Consider the following 15,038-nt stretch of genomic DNA (forward strand, 5'->3'; position numbering starts at 1 on the left):
GGGGTTGTTCTGGGGGGGGGGGGGGGGGGGAAGTGATTGGGACAAGGGGGAGTGTTTCATCTTTGCTGTAGGAGAACAAACTGAATCACACACTTTAGACACATGAAGGTTCTTGTACTCCTAGATTTTGGGGGCTGGGGATGGAGGAAAGAACAAAAGCCTAACTTTTGAAACATAATTTTTTGCAAAAAGGAAAAAATATTTCCTGTTGTCAACTGCTTTTAAAGAAAATTGTGAGCCACAGCTCCCAATTTTTTTTATTTTCAGCAATTTCTTAAGAAAGGGAGGAAGAGAATCTGTTTTGTATTAGTTTTTATTTTGGAAGGGACCTAGAAAAGTTAAATGACCTGCTGAGAACAAAGACACTGTAGTATGCAGAAATAGTTCTCACATTTTGCAGTCATCATAACCAGATCGGCAGATACTTATTATTTTTATATAAAACAGAAACAGTTTTGATCTGTTTCATTTCTGGTTTCTGTTTATTTGCTGGATTATTTTTCCTAATTATTTTAAAGAGCCTAATTTTACTGTCACTCTGGGTTTCTTGCAAGGCTTCTTCTGGGCCAATCAAAACTTGTTTTAATTTTTTTCTGGGAAAAATGAAAGTCCCTAGGCCTGGAAGAGGTCACAGGAGGCCAGGAGACTTGCTATAAGCCTACATTTATTTCAAAGCGTTACTGAGGACTACCCAATATTTACTTGCTCTTTACATGTTAATACCACGTACTCCTTCTAGGAAGAAGGGGAGGAAGCACCCCTACTAGCAGTAAATTAACTGCAGCAACATTCTGAAAGCTGATACCACAGCAATAGGAACAGCCTAAGAATTGGTATAGAAGACAATATACAGCCTGAACTTCCCAGAGAACGACTTGGACCTAAACACTTTTAGGAAAAATTTCTCTACTGCTTAAGTCAGGGGTTCAAAATCTTTTTTTACTCGTGTATGACATCCAGCATGCGTTGCAGGTACCATCTGTGCCAAGGCTAATCTCTGCCCCGTGTCCAGGCTGTGGCTTACGTACCAATAGTGGTACGCAGTGCTGCTACCGTCTGAGTGTCTGCAGCCTAGACTTCTTATTACCATTATTTATGGACTCTTAATCACAATGCCTATCTCAGGCCCTAAGTAGGTAGAATGATAATGTATTTTATACTCCTTCAGTTGTGCTATCAGGATTTCCAATGAGTATTCTCAGTCGTCCAGAAAAGGACCTGGTACTCATTGTTGCTGCATGTCTGTGCCTTTTCTATGAAGGAGAAAAAATGATTTGTCACAGTACTTTGAGACTGGTTTTTCTGGATTGTACACACACACACACACACAAAGAAGAATTTTGAAAATGAGCCCAAATCCGCATGATTGTACAAACAACCCTCCATCAATGCATTCACGTAAAATGTATCACACAAACTTCAAATACACTTCTCGTCAAGCCACCAGTTACATGCCAACTTTCTCTTTCTTAATTTTTCAGGACACAGTCAGATTTCCTCCAGAAGCCCTGCTGATGTGCCGTGTCTGGCTATGCTTCCCCTCTCTTTCCATCTCCTGGTCACACTGGCGGTTTGGCACTTGTAACTGGGGAAGCCAACCTTCTCTTTGGGAAGTTCTCCTCACCAGAAGACCTCACTGGGCGGAACAGCTCTGTAGGGTTAGCATGACAACTGTTCTAGAGCCACATGAAAGAAACACCACTAGCTGAAAACAGACCTAGCACTATGTGTTTCTGTCCCACATTTTGGTGTTCCACAAAACCAAAGGCAGCAAAACTCAGAGGTGGAAAGTCTGCTTTTCCGTTTGTTTCTTGGAGCGCAGTTTTAGTGCTGCCGGTATGAACGTTTTATTTTGGATTTTGTGGGTTTGCTTTAATAATAGGATAGAAGACTCACAAAACAACAAGGTCACGTTATAAATTACCCTAGTGAGATCTTTTGCCCAAGATCTCATCTGCTGTCCAAGAGAACTGAAAGGAGGAAAAAGGGCAATTACCCTCTGTGTCAGATAAAAACTGGAAGTAGGGAGACGCTCGCGTTTTGTGAAACATAAGAAAGGAAACCTTGTGAAACTTGAGCCTGTGGAACTTTAGCTTCTATTTTTAGTCTTAAGCGTCACAGGCTATCAGTAGCAACTTTTTTTCCACAAGAAATGTAGTATTTCTTCAGCGGAAGGGTAAAGCTGACCGAGAAAGATGATGGAAAGTTCATAAAACATCAACATGGAGGAAGGAAGTGATGTATTATTACAAAAATCCACTAAAATCCACTTCTAAATAAGCCAAAAGCTTTAGAAGGCTGAATTCAGTATTTTCTCTTTTTGTCATGAAACACAGCAAGGTAAATGTGATCATCCCGCAAAAGCTGGATTCTTAAGCTAGAACTGTGTGATAAGAAAATATTACTGTGACAATGTTACTTCTTTAAAAACGGTACCTTTGGAGGAAAAAAGAATTAAAAACTGGTCAGAATAATTGTAACTGATACCTATGGAAATTAAATGGGTTTTGTTCTGGAAATGTTCGATTCAGGTAGCATAGATGTCCTGTGTAAAACAAAATTGAAAGGATCCTGTATATCAACAATATCAAGAAAGTGCAGAAGTTTTGTTTCAGGCCAGAGCTGCTGCAACCGCCCTATTACAGAACTGAGAAGCATCCAGAGAACTACTCACCCAGGCTGGTGAACAGCAGTGACTGCAGCCCACTCCTCCGGCTGTGCCCTCAAGCAGAGGGAAGTGACTCATAAGGACACTCATAAAGTCATTTTGATTTGGAACAGTTCCACTCTCTTTCCAACGGAAAGACAGGATTGTTTTTGCAAAGAAGGGAACAGAATAAAATAGAACTTAAAATGGTATCCATTGAGGTAAAGGAGACAATTACCTTTGACTTTCTTAACAAAGGGCCCTTTCCCCATGGCGGGGAAGAGAGACAAAATCCCACGCAGAGCCTCTGCTGCTGCGGCAGTGGAGCTCAGTTGGTACTTAGGCTACCCTGGGTACAGAGCAGCTTAGCGTAACAGCTGGAGTCCCACTTCACAAAATATTTGAATATAAGAATTGTACATACTGTGATTGTCTTTTTGCGTCCTACCCTCCAAATGTTTGTCTCAGATTTCATGTATTTTTCAAAACATAAGTTGATTAAAAATAAAAAACACCCAAACCCTCATGAGAGCAATTGCTTGGTATCTAAGAGTTCTTTATTTGTATTCCAGTTGTTCCTACAGTTAGCTAGGCTCCCTGTGCAATCAGAAAGTCCAAAAGGTAGAACTTGTACAGGTCTGTCAGTCCCAAAATTCTGAACTGCTTGCTCTCATCTCAAGGACTGTATGACTTCTAAAAATCTAATAGCCACTTAAGCAGCTCTCCACTTTTCAAATGGTGTTGAGGCACATGCACGACATGAGCACCTCCACTCACAAGTGCAAGCTGTATGACTACACAGCTGCAAAAATTGCTTGGGCAAGCAAATGAATAATTAAGTACCTTTATGCCGGCATACAGGGCTAGAACAGAGCCTCACTGCTGTGAAAAGGGACAGCCCAGCTGTACATTTAAGAGCGGGCACCATGCTGGCTGGTGCCTACGAGGAATGCCCAATTCCCTCAGTTGTCTGCCTCTTTCACCCTCCGACGCGATTCTCCCTGCCTGTGCAAACTGGCATGAATCACAGTAAGCACATGAGGAGACGAAGGTAGGAGGAATGAAGGGTGGGGGGAAGAAGACTGGATGACCTCTAAAAGTTGCTTACAACCCTACTTTTTTATGACTCAGATTTGCAGCAGCTCTTGGGATGTTTAAATGTCCCTGTTTATTATATTTTCCCAGAGCTGTAGTTAATGCCATTCCCAGTAGTAATATACGACCGCCATTCTGTTTTCCTGGGAGACTGCAACGGAAGGTTTGAATGACTAGCAGACCTTGATTTGTCCTTCCTTGCCTGGGTGATGACACAGTCAGCATATATCTTGAAGTTCACTCAATGTGCAGAACACGAGCAGCACATACTTGTTGTGTTTTCCAGAGTTTCATCACAAACGAGAGGGATAGCTTTGAAAACTAAGGAGCACAATAACAACTGACACATTTAAGGAGGAATCTCCACTTCTCTCACTTGTAGTACCTTGGTGGCCCACACCTATGTATTTCATATGGCAAAAGCATAGGCTGATAATCTGCTACATTAAAGAAATTCTTAAGAGATCCTTGTACCTTATTCTTGCAAAAGAATGGCTGTAAAAGTGAGTTCATTTTTTCAAGTTTGACAGTGACACTGCTAAGAGACAAAAAGGAGTTAGTTTGCTCATCTTGTAGTTTATCTAAGTTTATAGTCAGGCCAGTTCAACTGGTTAATGCTTTCCACTGAGCTCCTTTCAGTTCCATACAGTGTGGGAGAAATGGCCCATATAGATCATCAGCAAGAAATGTATTTAATACATTTTATGTAGAATTTTCACTGTTATTTCAGCTAAGCCTGAGGGCAGTCATTCACATAGCATGACACCCATCATTTGAACAAGGGGTACTGAAAAATACTGAAAATAAGCATGGCAGGTGATTGTTTTTAAATATGCAGCACGAAATCATGTTGCTATGGGTAATTCAATCCTTGTTGCAACTTCTGTTTCAACTTCTGGGATTGTCCAAGTTTAGTCTCTTCTCTTCCCCTCTCTATCTCTTTCTGCAGAGATTCTGACCACCGCTGAAATCACCTTGGAAAAGATAACCAAAGATCAGTTCCTTAATTCTTCTGACGGCTAAGGCTGACCCCTCAGCCACTGCAAGCCACAGGAAGGAGGAAGAAAACCAGCTCAAACAAAAGACTCAAGCCTGGGAATGCAGGCAACTCCCAATTATTTGCACATGGAGGATTATCCAAGCTCCCACTCTGAAAAAATAAAAAAAAATTTACATATACACACGCATATAAGATATTGCTAGCTTGCAAACACACAGACCCTTCAAGAAACAGTGTGTTTTCTTCCAGGAATATTTCTTGGCCTGATAAAAGTCTCTCCCTATAAACCTTGGTTTTAGGTCACCTTGACTATTAATAGCATTATTATTATTTTAAAAAACAAAACAAAACAAAACAAAGGAAAAACGAAAAAAAAACCACCACCACCAAACTCCCACTGTGTACTTTTACGACTTTATACTCCACTTTTCCTCATTTTTCAGTGATAATTATATCACAGGAAGGCTTTAGAGCTTAATGTAAGTATATTTGATATTATACCTTCAGGGCAATAAGTAAGAAGTCACTGTGTTGAAGAAATGAGCAGGACAAAGGCATTCATTATGATGGAACTGGATTTCCTGTTTACTTTTGTTAAACAAGTAGGAAGCAATATTTGTTTGATTCCCTCTATGCATCCAAAATGTCAACACAAAAATGTCATACAGAAAACAACAGCTGGAATATTGTGCCTGGGTAAGTGAAAACCTGCACAGAACATTGTTCACAAAGTGCCCCCTGCTGACACTTGACTCACCCAAAATGTGTCTCTATTGTCACCAGAACCCGAAGGGTAAAAACGAAAAGTGCATCTCAATCCCTAACTTTCAGTTCTGCTTTTAGAAGAAAAAAGCATAGTTGTCAAATTTTTGAACACTGCAACAATCCACAGGGAAACATTTCGTAAAATGGTTTTTGTGTGTAAGCATCAATGAGGGCAAAGGGCAGAAACACAACTGAGGGGTAACAACTCCTCCCCACACCCCACAAGTTAACCCCGTCACATCTAGAAAACCAACGCAAGCAGAAGGGGCATTTATCACCGCTCCCTTTCAGTAGGGCAAAGTTCTTAAATGTTTTCTGAAGATGAAAAATAGCAGGATCCATAAGCCAGATATTGCATGCCTCCTTGTGGAGGCTTGAAGAATACACATTCTTTCACTCCTTATTTCTGATGGCGTTTAACAAAACGAATAAATCATAAACTTCTGTCCACTTGGCTGAAAATAGCAAACCCCTCAGCAGCTCCAAACAGCCCAACGGAAGGAAAGGAAAAACCCAGCTTGGCAGACAGATGTCTCTATCAATCTATAAACGCACATGGAATTTCCCTCCAAATTTACACTGGCTGAAAGCCAGGATGACAATCTTACGTCTTCCACCAAAGTTAAAAGATCTTCCATTAATAAAAAAAAATATTTTAAAATGTGTGTAGCAAAGGTTTGTACTCAGCACATTACTGTGAAATTAGAGAGAATTAAAAAAATGAGAGGCAATCCTGGTGCATTATTCTTTCTCCCTTGAAAAATCTTATCTCTGAATGACAGAAAAAAAGGGTAAAAAGATGCTCTAAAATGTGATTATTTCTGAAAATAAAATTTTGTCTTTCATTTCCCTGGTGTGTATCTGTTTGTCGCATCCCCACTAAATGCCCAAGCTTCCAGCACTGACAACACTGTATGGATAGCTCACTTTTCGTAACTATCTTGAAAAAAGTTTCAGGCACTGAGGAGGAGCTGCTTCCTCAGTTACTCTTGCTACGACTCACAGTCCTAGCCCTCAAACAGTCACTGATATTGAGACCATCATTTTAGAGTACTGCTGTTATTTAGCAGATGAGATGTCATGTCAAATTAGGTGAGCTTTTCAGTTTGTATACTTGATTCTAAGCAGGTGCTACTGTGATAATCCAACCTGGAAGCCACCAGGTCAGGGATCCACATGACCGCCACTGCATCTGCTTAGAAAGGTACACAGTAGATTATTAGTAGTCTTCATTATTGGGGTATCTGGATTCAAGAATATCAGAGGACTGTAAAAAGAGGCAACATCTGGATGATCTACCAACCAACTCACAACAGCTGGTCACTGCATGATAATAGCAATTTCTTCAAAAAATAATCTTTTTCCTCGGGACACCTGAATCTTAAGATTTGGAATCTAAGAAAGTTTTATGCCACCACAGCTGCACTTACTAGGAGCTGCAGATATGATAAAACCTAAATAGATATTCACAACCTGCTGTGGTGAGAGGAGCTAATGGAAAGAGTTAACGCAGTCCCTGAGGGGAAGGGCTGAGCTCAACTTTGACGACTCTTATAGCAGAGGAAGGTACCATTAACACAGGCAGCAGCTGTTCTCCCTCTGCTCCAGGGATTTCAGTACCATCTCTGTTTTGTGCTACTTTCTTATGTTACCAAATTTCTTTTAAAACTCCTGCAGATGTAGGAAAGTCACTACATTTTATATGAATAATGACCTCCCGTACCCTGTGTATAAAATTGGTATTAAAAACATCCACTTACGTACAAGCAAAGCTTATGGAGGAAAGGCTTTATTTGCACAGAATTACACAGTGACAGTATTTTAAATTCGCTTTCTTACCAACTTGATACTGAAAATTTCCTAAAGAATTTGATGCACAAGCAAAAAAGTTTCAGAATATGCCCAAAATCCACTTTATGAACCTGCTACCACGATGACTTGGTTTCTGTGTATGATTTCTTTGTACCCACGCTGGAGTTTGTGATCTACACAAGAGATCTCTATGAAATCCTCCAAGAAAACAGTGCCATCTTTGAAGTACAAATTCAGACCTTCTAAATCCTAATGTGATTTTTAGTGACAAAAAAATAAATCACATACTAAGAGGCTCCAGAAGCAAAACACTTATTCCGTGAACCCTGAGCAAGATGAGCATGCCCACCACTCATATTCAAGCTTCATTCCTCCTCTTTGCTTCCCGCAATAAAAAAAATTTAATTCCACATCCCTCGCAAGACTTCAGCCACAGATAGTATTTACCATACTCCAACCCGATCTAAGGCTTGTAGATTTCATTTACAAAACACACAATTCTCCCTTAAAAATACAGGTTCCCTTCAGCATGTCTGCCATGTGAAAGGAACTTTAATACAAGGTAATGTGTGAGGGATGTAATTTTGATTGTTTCAATTTGAGAAATGTTTCTTCATGATGAATAGAAAGGTGACAAATAACTTGGAAGGGGGGAAGGAGACTCTGCTGGATTCTATACAGAAAAAATGTCTCAGCCCTGAAGAGAACTGAAAAGCAGAAAAACTGCTAGAATGTATCAACCAGTGTAAGTTATCAGAGGCAGCTGCCAAACAAAAGTGAAGGGACAAGGATGAGATAAAGGCAGAAATTAATTTATTTATACATCATTATTCCAGACATTCAATAATATTTCTTTAGAGAAAGCTTTATTACCATAAAGCAGGGAAAGTAAGGATAATTTGAGATTGTTTTTTCCATCCACTGCTCATCATGCAACTACTTTAACATAGATATTATCCTTAAAAATTGTGCGTCACATCAGCGGATATTTTCTCCTTCATTTCAAGACCTTTTTAGCCATAATGGGCCAATGGATGAATTTTTCAAAGTGCTAGTGTCGTGACAGTTAAGATGTATCCTGCTGCTGACTGATACTCAGAATGGCTCTTTTGTGAAAACAGGATTCTTTGAAGTGGAAAAACAAAACATTAATCTTTTAATTAATCACAAGCTAAATTAAGATATGGAAGATGCCTATTCCCTTGACAGCTGATCCTGGCTTTTAGTTCACAGATACAGGCCTGAACACATAAACCTTGAACCACGCACAAATTCTTCTCTATTCCCATTCTTCGTCCACTAGATATACTGCCACTGCATCTGCTATATCCCTACAACACATCTGCCCTCAGCTTCTGAAGGGGCCTTTAGTCTCTTTTTGCCCCTATGGAAATGGTTTGACACTGGTGCACTGGGAAGACTGGTTTCAGAATAAGTCTGCACAGCTCTGCAGCTGAAAAAGCTCAAGAAAATGCTCTTGTGTCTCAGGCCAGGCTGCTTGTACTCCATTAGCCCTTCTGCAGGCCCCTCTCTCAGAGAGGGCATGGAAAACCCTGCAGCTGGGAATCAATTGGCATCATGTCAGCATTCACTAGAGTGTGAACAGGACAAGCAGGTGAAAATGTTTCCATTGGTCCATATTGTATTTGATACTATGCCCTAAATTTAAACATTTCTGATTTTTTTATTTGCCAGTTAACTTTAGCACGTTCTTTACCATGGCCCCAATGCCATCAAAGATATTATGTAATTCTGTTTCACACATAAATGCTGGGGTAGTCACCACCTTGTTCTTTGTATCCACATGAGCTTCGTAAAAGGGAGTTAAGGAAAACACAGCCTATATCTCACTTGCAGATGCTGTCTGCAAAATAAACCATCATTGACAAAACCTCACAACTCCACTATCCTACAAAAAAGCACCTCCAAATATATTATACCATCCAGCTGTAAAGACAGCTGCAATGTATAATCCAAGATACTAGAAGCTATTTTTGCCAGAAATACAAACACTGCAAGAGCAATCTGTGGGAATGCTCAGAAACACAAGAAAGCCTACAAAATTTACTGACTGTCAAAAAATGTCTCTGAGTACAGTTTGATTACAGCATTAGCCTTCAGGAAAAGAAAAAAAATCTCAGAGAGAACTGACCAATTGTAACTCATGCCAGTTTTATGTGCAAATTCACTCAGCATTTACTGCATTACTGGGTGTCCAAGGGAGTTCTATGGCAATGACTGAAAACAACTTCTAACTATACAGCTGTGTACAGAAGACAATGTTTCTAATCATGCACCGTATTACATGCTACCCGCTATATACTGTATATTCCCACTAAACCGTAAGTGGAAAAGCATAGATCCTGCATGTATTCATTACTGTAACAACACATTACTAAACTGTCTCTCAACACGGAAATTAACAGGAAAGGATATAGTTACTTCTTTCACACAATGCTTTCCTCCCAGTTCTTTAATGGCTCCTGCAGTCCCAGCATAAGGCCACTTGCCACCTTCTTCTTCTTCATGGCCCACAGTTACTTCTGCACCAGAGAGAACCTTTGCTGCCAACACTGGTGAAATGCAGCAAAGACTGCAACAAAAGGAATTACAAGAGCGATTCTACAACAGCACACTTTCAAAACTTGGTCGCAATTGAAAGGATTCAAACGGACATGGTCTTACAAATCTGAAAGACATCACATGGCAACTTCCACTCAGCACTTGCTTAGCTGCTTCTTTGACAAACACCTACACACACACACATCTTGAAAAATGCATTTAAAAAAGTAAGTTACAACTGATAAAAAACCGAAGATGCTTTTTCTAGTTCCAACAATAACAGCTGCACATTTCAACAAAACATATGTTGCCTCTGTGCTCGCACTGTCAAACAAATGCCCCTCCAACTAACATACGTACCCAATAGGTTTGCCTGCTTTGTGGAAGTCTTTCAAGACACGTTCAACTTCTCTGTTCACCTTGCAATCTTTCCCATCAACAGCAAAGGTAGATCTGCCACAACAAGAAACTTTATACATACTTCAGAATAAACCTACAAATAGAGATGCCTATCTGCCCTCAGACTGGCTCTCAAGGGTCATTACAAAGTTAATAGCTTCTAAAAGGTGGTTGAAAAAGCCTGTAGTTGACCACCAATGCTTTAGCCAAAATGACTCACTTCTAAGGCTTTGGTATGTCAGAAAGTTCCTTGCTTGATATAAACATCTAGAAATAAGAATTATCAAATGACCTTTCTAGGATTACTGAGAAGTAGAACAACATTTTCAGAGAAGAAGTATACGTAAGAAGAAAAGGGAAATAACATTCAGGTTTCTCAAAGCCACCAAAATGGCAGGTCAATAACAAGATCATCAGTATTCCACATGGCTAAGACTTTTTTTTTTTTTTGAGCTAGCTGTTGTTTTATCGTTACTAATGCAAGAGGGGACTTTTTGGTAGGCGGACATGAAGAAACAGAATAATAACACTAGTTACACCTGAAACTATTGAAGTTTTACCTTCACTTCCCTCAGTCGGGCCCAAAAAGAATCACCACAAGGGTGGGGGAAAAAGGACTTCTCGTGCATTATCTAAACTCCAGAATTCTCACCAACATTGTTCGGAAAATTTAAAACGTGATAATGCCAATAAGAATTACGACTGGAAACCATCATGAACAGGACAACTTAACTCCAACACTTTGAAAGGAGTTTTCCTTGTTAAGTAGTGGTTACATATGTAGTAAATAAGGCCATTTGTTGCTTCCTCATTTTATTGTGTGAATCATAGTTGATTACGAATAGTTGATCATGAATATTTAGTTGAGGAGTCGAATGCTTAGTTGGCACTCACAAGTTTTTAGCAGCTCCAAATCCACCAGGGAATATCACAGCATCATGGTCTGCTGTAGTGAGCTTAGCCAGGCTTGCAATTTTACCACGAGCAATCCTTGCAGATTCCACTAAAACGTTCCTTGAAGAACCAGAAATAAAACAATGAAATGAATTAAGTATTTGTGCACAGAAGAGCATAAAGAAAGTTTTGGCAGAGGAAGAGAAGGGGGAGGAAGGGAGGACGCAAGAAGAACAGTGGTACTCAATAACTGAAGCTATCGATGCTTCTGAAATACTACTACTGGAAAACACAGGCATTAAGAGACTGTGTACCATCAAGTCCAGAAAACTCGTTTAGTATTTTCCTTTCAATCAAAATACCAGCTAGCATAAAGCTACTAAAGCCAGTCAGCAAAGCGTTACAAGTGCAGTTAGAGGCTGCTGTGTCTGAAGAATGCCTAAAAGACTGAGGCTCAGCAGTCATGGAAAATATATTAAACACAGACTTTACCTTGACTCAGCTTCAGCTGGTTGCCCTTTACTGTGGTCAATGACATGCATCTGTGGAACATCTGGAGCATACATCTGAACCTCAGCTCCCCCACGACTAAGGTGTACCAGTATGCTACAAAAATGGAGATAAAACGTGCTGAAAACCTATTAAGAGAGGCTTTACCTGGCACCTAAATCTTGCTACAAATATTCCACCACCTGATTTTGAAAGAGGAAAAACACACATCCTACCAAAGCATACTGAGCATGTAGCAGCAATATCTCTGCAAGTAGCACCAAAGTGCAAAGCAGAACAGAAAGTCAGTTTGGAGGCAGGGTCAGGTAAGCTAGAAACAACAATCTTGTTCACTGCTCTTATGCAGGCAACCAGGAACAATTAAAACTTTCTCACTGCAAGTCCCCAGGTGTTATTGAAGAGTCCCATGATTAACAAACCTACGTGTACATTTAATCTAGATCTAGGTGAAACATCTCTTAGCAATTAACACTAAGAGTTAATAATTCAACTTGAGTATTAACAATTCTAGTGTTAGATTTAGCTCCAGGAACAGAAACTCAAAGTGATTATGAAATGAAGTCTTTACTTAACTCTCTTGAGATTGATTCTGGAACTCTGAATTTCTGTTTCTGAAGAAGGACAGTCTCTCTCAAACTCACTGCTCTGGCATCATGTGCACTGTGCTGCATCTTTGGACAATCACTGAGTACTGCAAGAACACAGCCTGAGGTCCCCATTATGGTATAAGAAAACTGTGAAGCTTCATCATACATCTTTCAGGGCAATTTTCATGGCCAGAGAGAGCAAAACTGAACTCAACAGACTGCTGTAATGTAAAGAAGGCTTTTCTAGAGCACAAAGTTTCATAAAGCAACTTACGCTGAGGCCTCGTGGATTTCTGTGCCATCGTAGACACCACAACCAGATAGGACCTGCAGTAAGAAAACCAAGACAGTATTTCAGGTGATACAAAACTTCCTACAGGATCTTTCACAAGCCTTGTAAGATTTAAAAAACACCACCACCACCAACCCCCCCCGAAAAAACAACTTGGCAACAAGCTCTTTACTAAGCCCGCCAACATCATGCTATTAGCACTGGTGTCACCATTTGACATACTGCAGAACTGGCAGTTCCTATTTATAGCTATCCATCGCAGACAGGTCTCAGAAATAACTAATATTTATTGGCTTTTGCAGTTATTCCTCAGAGTTAATAAACTGACATGATATCCTTAGGTATGTTTTTATTGTGCGCACAATGGATCATTCCGAGTGTCATTCGTCTATTTATGAAATATCCATATCTGCGTGAAACACCTTCTCATCCAGATGTACATCAAACAGAAGTGGGATAGAAGTGCACTTTGAGGTGGCACTTAGGATAAACTATTTTACCTGCTGCTGTATTTTGTCTGAGGATCCACATCAGAGATCAATAGCTAAATCACTTTTAATCTAATTATGCTATATTAGCCATACCTTTCCTCACTGCTATGGTAATAATACTTTCAGTTTGTTTATATACACTGGAGAATAAAAAGCACAAAGCAATCAATCAGCTACCCTTGTGTGGGTGAAGAGAGTCTTTCACAAAGTAGAAGAAAAAACATTTTTAAAAAACCCAGGAAAAAAAGCAATTGTAAGAACAAAACAAAGCCAAAAAACCCCAAAGGATTATCTAGTTCCTGTAGGTATACATATGAACTCTTGTGGGTTTTGTGTTTGGTTGTTTGTTTTGAAAGAAAAGAAACCTGTGAAAGAGAGTCCATTTACCAACTTTACTCTCTTCCCTCCTGGTTTTATCTCAGTTTTTCAAACCTTGAAAGTTTTTAGTCACAGACACATGAACAGAAACTCGCAACTGAAACTGTCCTAGAAATGTTGGACTCAAAGGGGCTTTCAGATCACAACACCCAGTCCTCTGCTCTTGCAGGCATGAAAACCTACTATCACTTCACCAAATGAGTAAGATCCATAGACATTCTTCTGTCCGTGTTAATACTAACTACGGTTTTGCTGCTCTGATATTTAAGAGCCACCTCCTCCTTTCCAACTTTTTATTTAATCTTTCATTTAATTTAGACTGAATAAGCATACAAGCAACTATGCTGAAGTTATCTTCCGTAAGCAATATTTTTAAAATGTTTTTGAAACTCACTGAAACCAAAGCACTAAAACACTATCCTCTTCTGTGACTTCAGTACCTGCTTGGTGACAAATCTGTCTTCTACCATAGTCAGAAATTTACGTCACTAATGTCAACAATAACATTTGTTTTCCACTCTCTATTTAAAAAGCCATCCTTTGCTAAAACGACAGGATTCCTGGTAAGTTACCTTTTAGACATTTGGACCAGCATTCTGCCTACTCCAGAACCAACTCTTCTCCCCCAAACAGATCTCCTCGTGCAGGTAATGCCTTCTTATTTCTTTACATTTTATGCTGTCAAGACTATACAAAGCTGGAGCTTCAAAGCCTGTCCATTTTACTCCATTTGAGATGCTATCTACAGCCTAAATTTTCCTTTGGTAGCCTGTAGCTCCTCCATCTCTCCACTTTCTTTTATATTTTTAACATGCTCTATCTCCTTTGTGCAGAAGGGCATAATCCAGTTTAAATATTTTCCTGTTGTCCTGGTTTCAGCTGGGATAGAGTTAATTTTCTTCCCAGTAGCTGGTATAGTGTTGCATTTTGGATTTAGGAGGGGAATAATGTTGATAACACACTGATGTTTTAGCTGTTGCTGAGCAGTGCTTACACTCAGTCGAGCACTTTTCAGCTTCTCATACTGCCCTGCCAGCGAGGAGGCTGGGGGGCAAGGGGGGCACAAGAAGCTGGGAGGGGACACAGCCAGGACAGATGACCCAAACTGGCCAGAGGGGTATTCCATACTGTACGACGTCATGTGCAGCATATAAACTAGAGGGAAAGCTGGCCGGGGGCCGCTGCTGGGGAACTGGGGCCAGCAATTACGTTGTGCACCACTCGTTTTGGGTATTCTTTTTTCATTGTTATTTCCACTTCCTTTTCTGTCCTATCAAGCCGCCTCTATCTCAACCCAGGAATTTCACTATTCCCCCCCCCCCCACCGACGAGGGGAGGGAGGAGTGAGCGGCCGGCTGTGCGCTCTTCGGCTGCCGGCCGGCTTCAGCCCCCCCAGCCGTGGGCTGCCAGCACCTCCCCCGTCACACCGCACATTAGCTCAGGTCCAGCTCCTTCTAACAACTCCTCAGCTCCACAGAAGCCACTTTTTTAGCTGTTTCCCACTCCTGGTCTGGCTTCCTCCGAGTTACTCAATCCTAAACAGCTTTCCCTCCTCCATTTCACCGTCTCCCAGGGCCTTCCAGCCGCCAGTCCTCCCTCGGCCCGA

At 40.5% G+C, this 15,038-nt stretch overlaps 2 protein-coding genes across 2 annotated transcripts in view; one reads left to right on the forward strand and one right to left on the reverse strand.

The window, feature by feature from the left end:
* LOC104839767 (CD276 antigen homolog) overlaps window positions 1–2,531 on the forward strand; it is a 5,413-nt gene extending 2,882 nt beyond the window's left edge. Inside the window, exon 3 of the mRNA XM_010580240.1 lies at window positions 1,482–2,531. Coding sequence (XP_010578542.1) covers window positions 1,482–1,585 — 104 coding nt within the window. The 3' untranslated portion in view covers window positions 1,586–2,531. The remainder of the gene's footprint in view (window positions 1–1,481) is intronic.
* Window positions 2,532–8,998: 6,467 nt separating this feature from the next.
* LOC104839834 (chromosome unknown open reading frame, human C21orf33) lies at window positions 8,999–13,902 on the reverse strand. The gene is made up of 7 exons (XM_010580398.1): window positions 13,873–13,902; window positions 12,546–12,598; window positions 11,667–11,780; window positions 11,175–11,294; window positions 10,242–10,334; window positions 9,756–9,912; window positions 8,999–9,132 (listed from the first exon to the last, which is right to left on the reverse strand). Exons 1-7 carry the CDS (start codon window positions 13,900–13,902, stop codon window positions 9,004–9,006), a joined length of 696 nt encoding a protein of 231 aa, XP_010578700.1. The 3' UTR covers window positions 8,999–9,003.
* Window positions 13,903–15,038: the final 1,136 nt, after the last annotated feature.

Source organism: Haliaeetus leucocephalus, unplaced genomic scaffold, assembly GCF_000737465.1.
Source record: "Haliaeetus leucocephalus isolate CR32 unplaced genomic scaffold, Haliaeetus_leucocephalus-4.0 Scaffold702, whole genome shotgun sequence".
NCBI lineage: Eukaryota > Metazoa > Chordata > Aves > Accipitriformes > Accipitridae > Haliaeetus > Haliaeetus leucocephalus.

Excerpts from the sequence above, each read along its gene's own strand:
- LOC104839834 (XM_010580398.1), bottom strand. The coding sequence starts at position 13,902 with ATGGTAGAAGACAGATTTGTCACCAAGCAG. Across the intron at positions 11,781-12,545 it reads GAAATCCACGAGGCCTCAGC|CATACTGGTACACCTTAGTC; the intron begins GTAAGTTGCTTT and ends CCATTTTTGTAG. Across the intron at positions 9,913-10,241 it reads AAAGCAGGCAAACCTATTGG|TCTTTGCTGCATTTCACCAG; the intron begins GTACGTATGTTA and ends CTTTTGTTGCAG.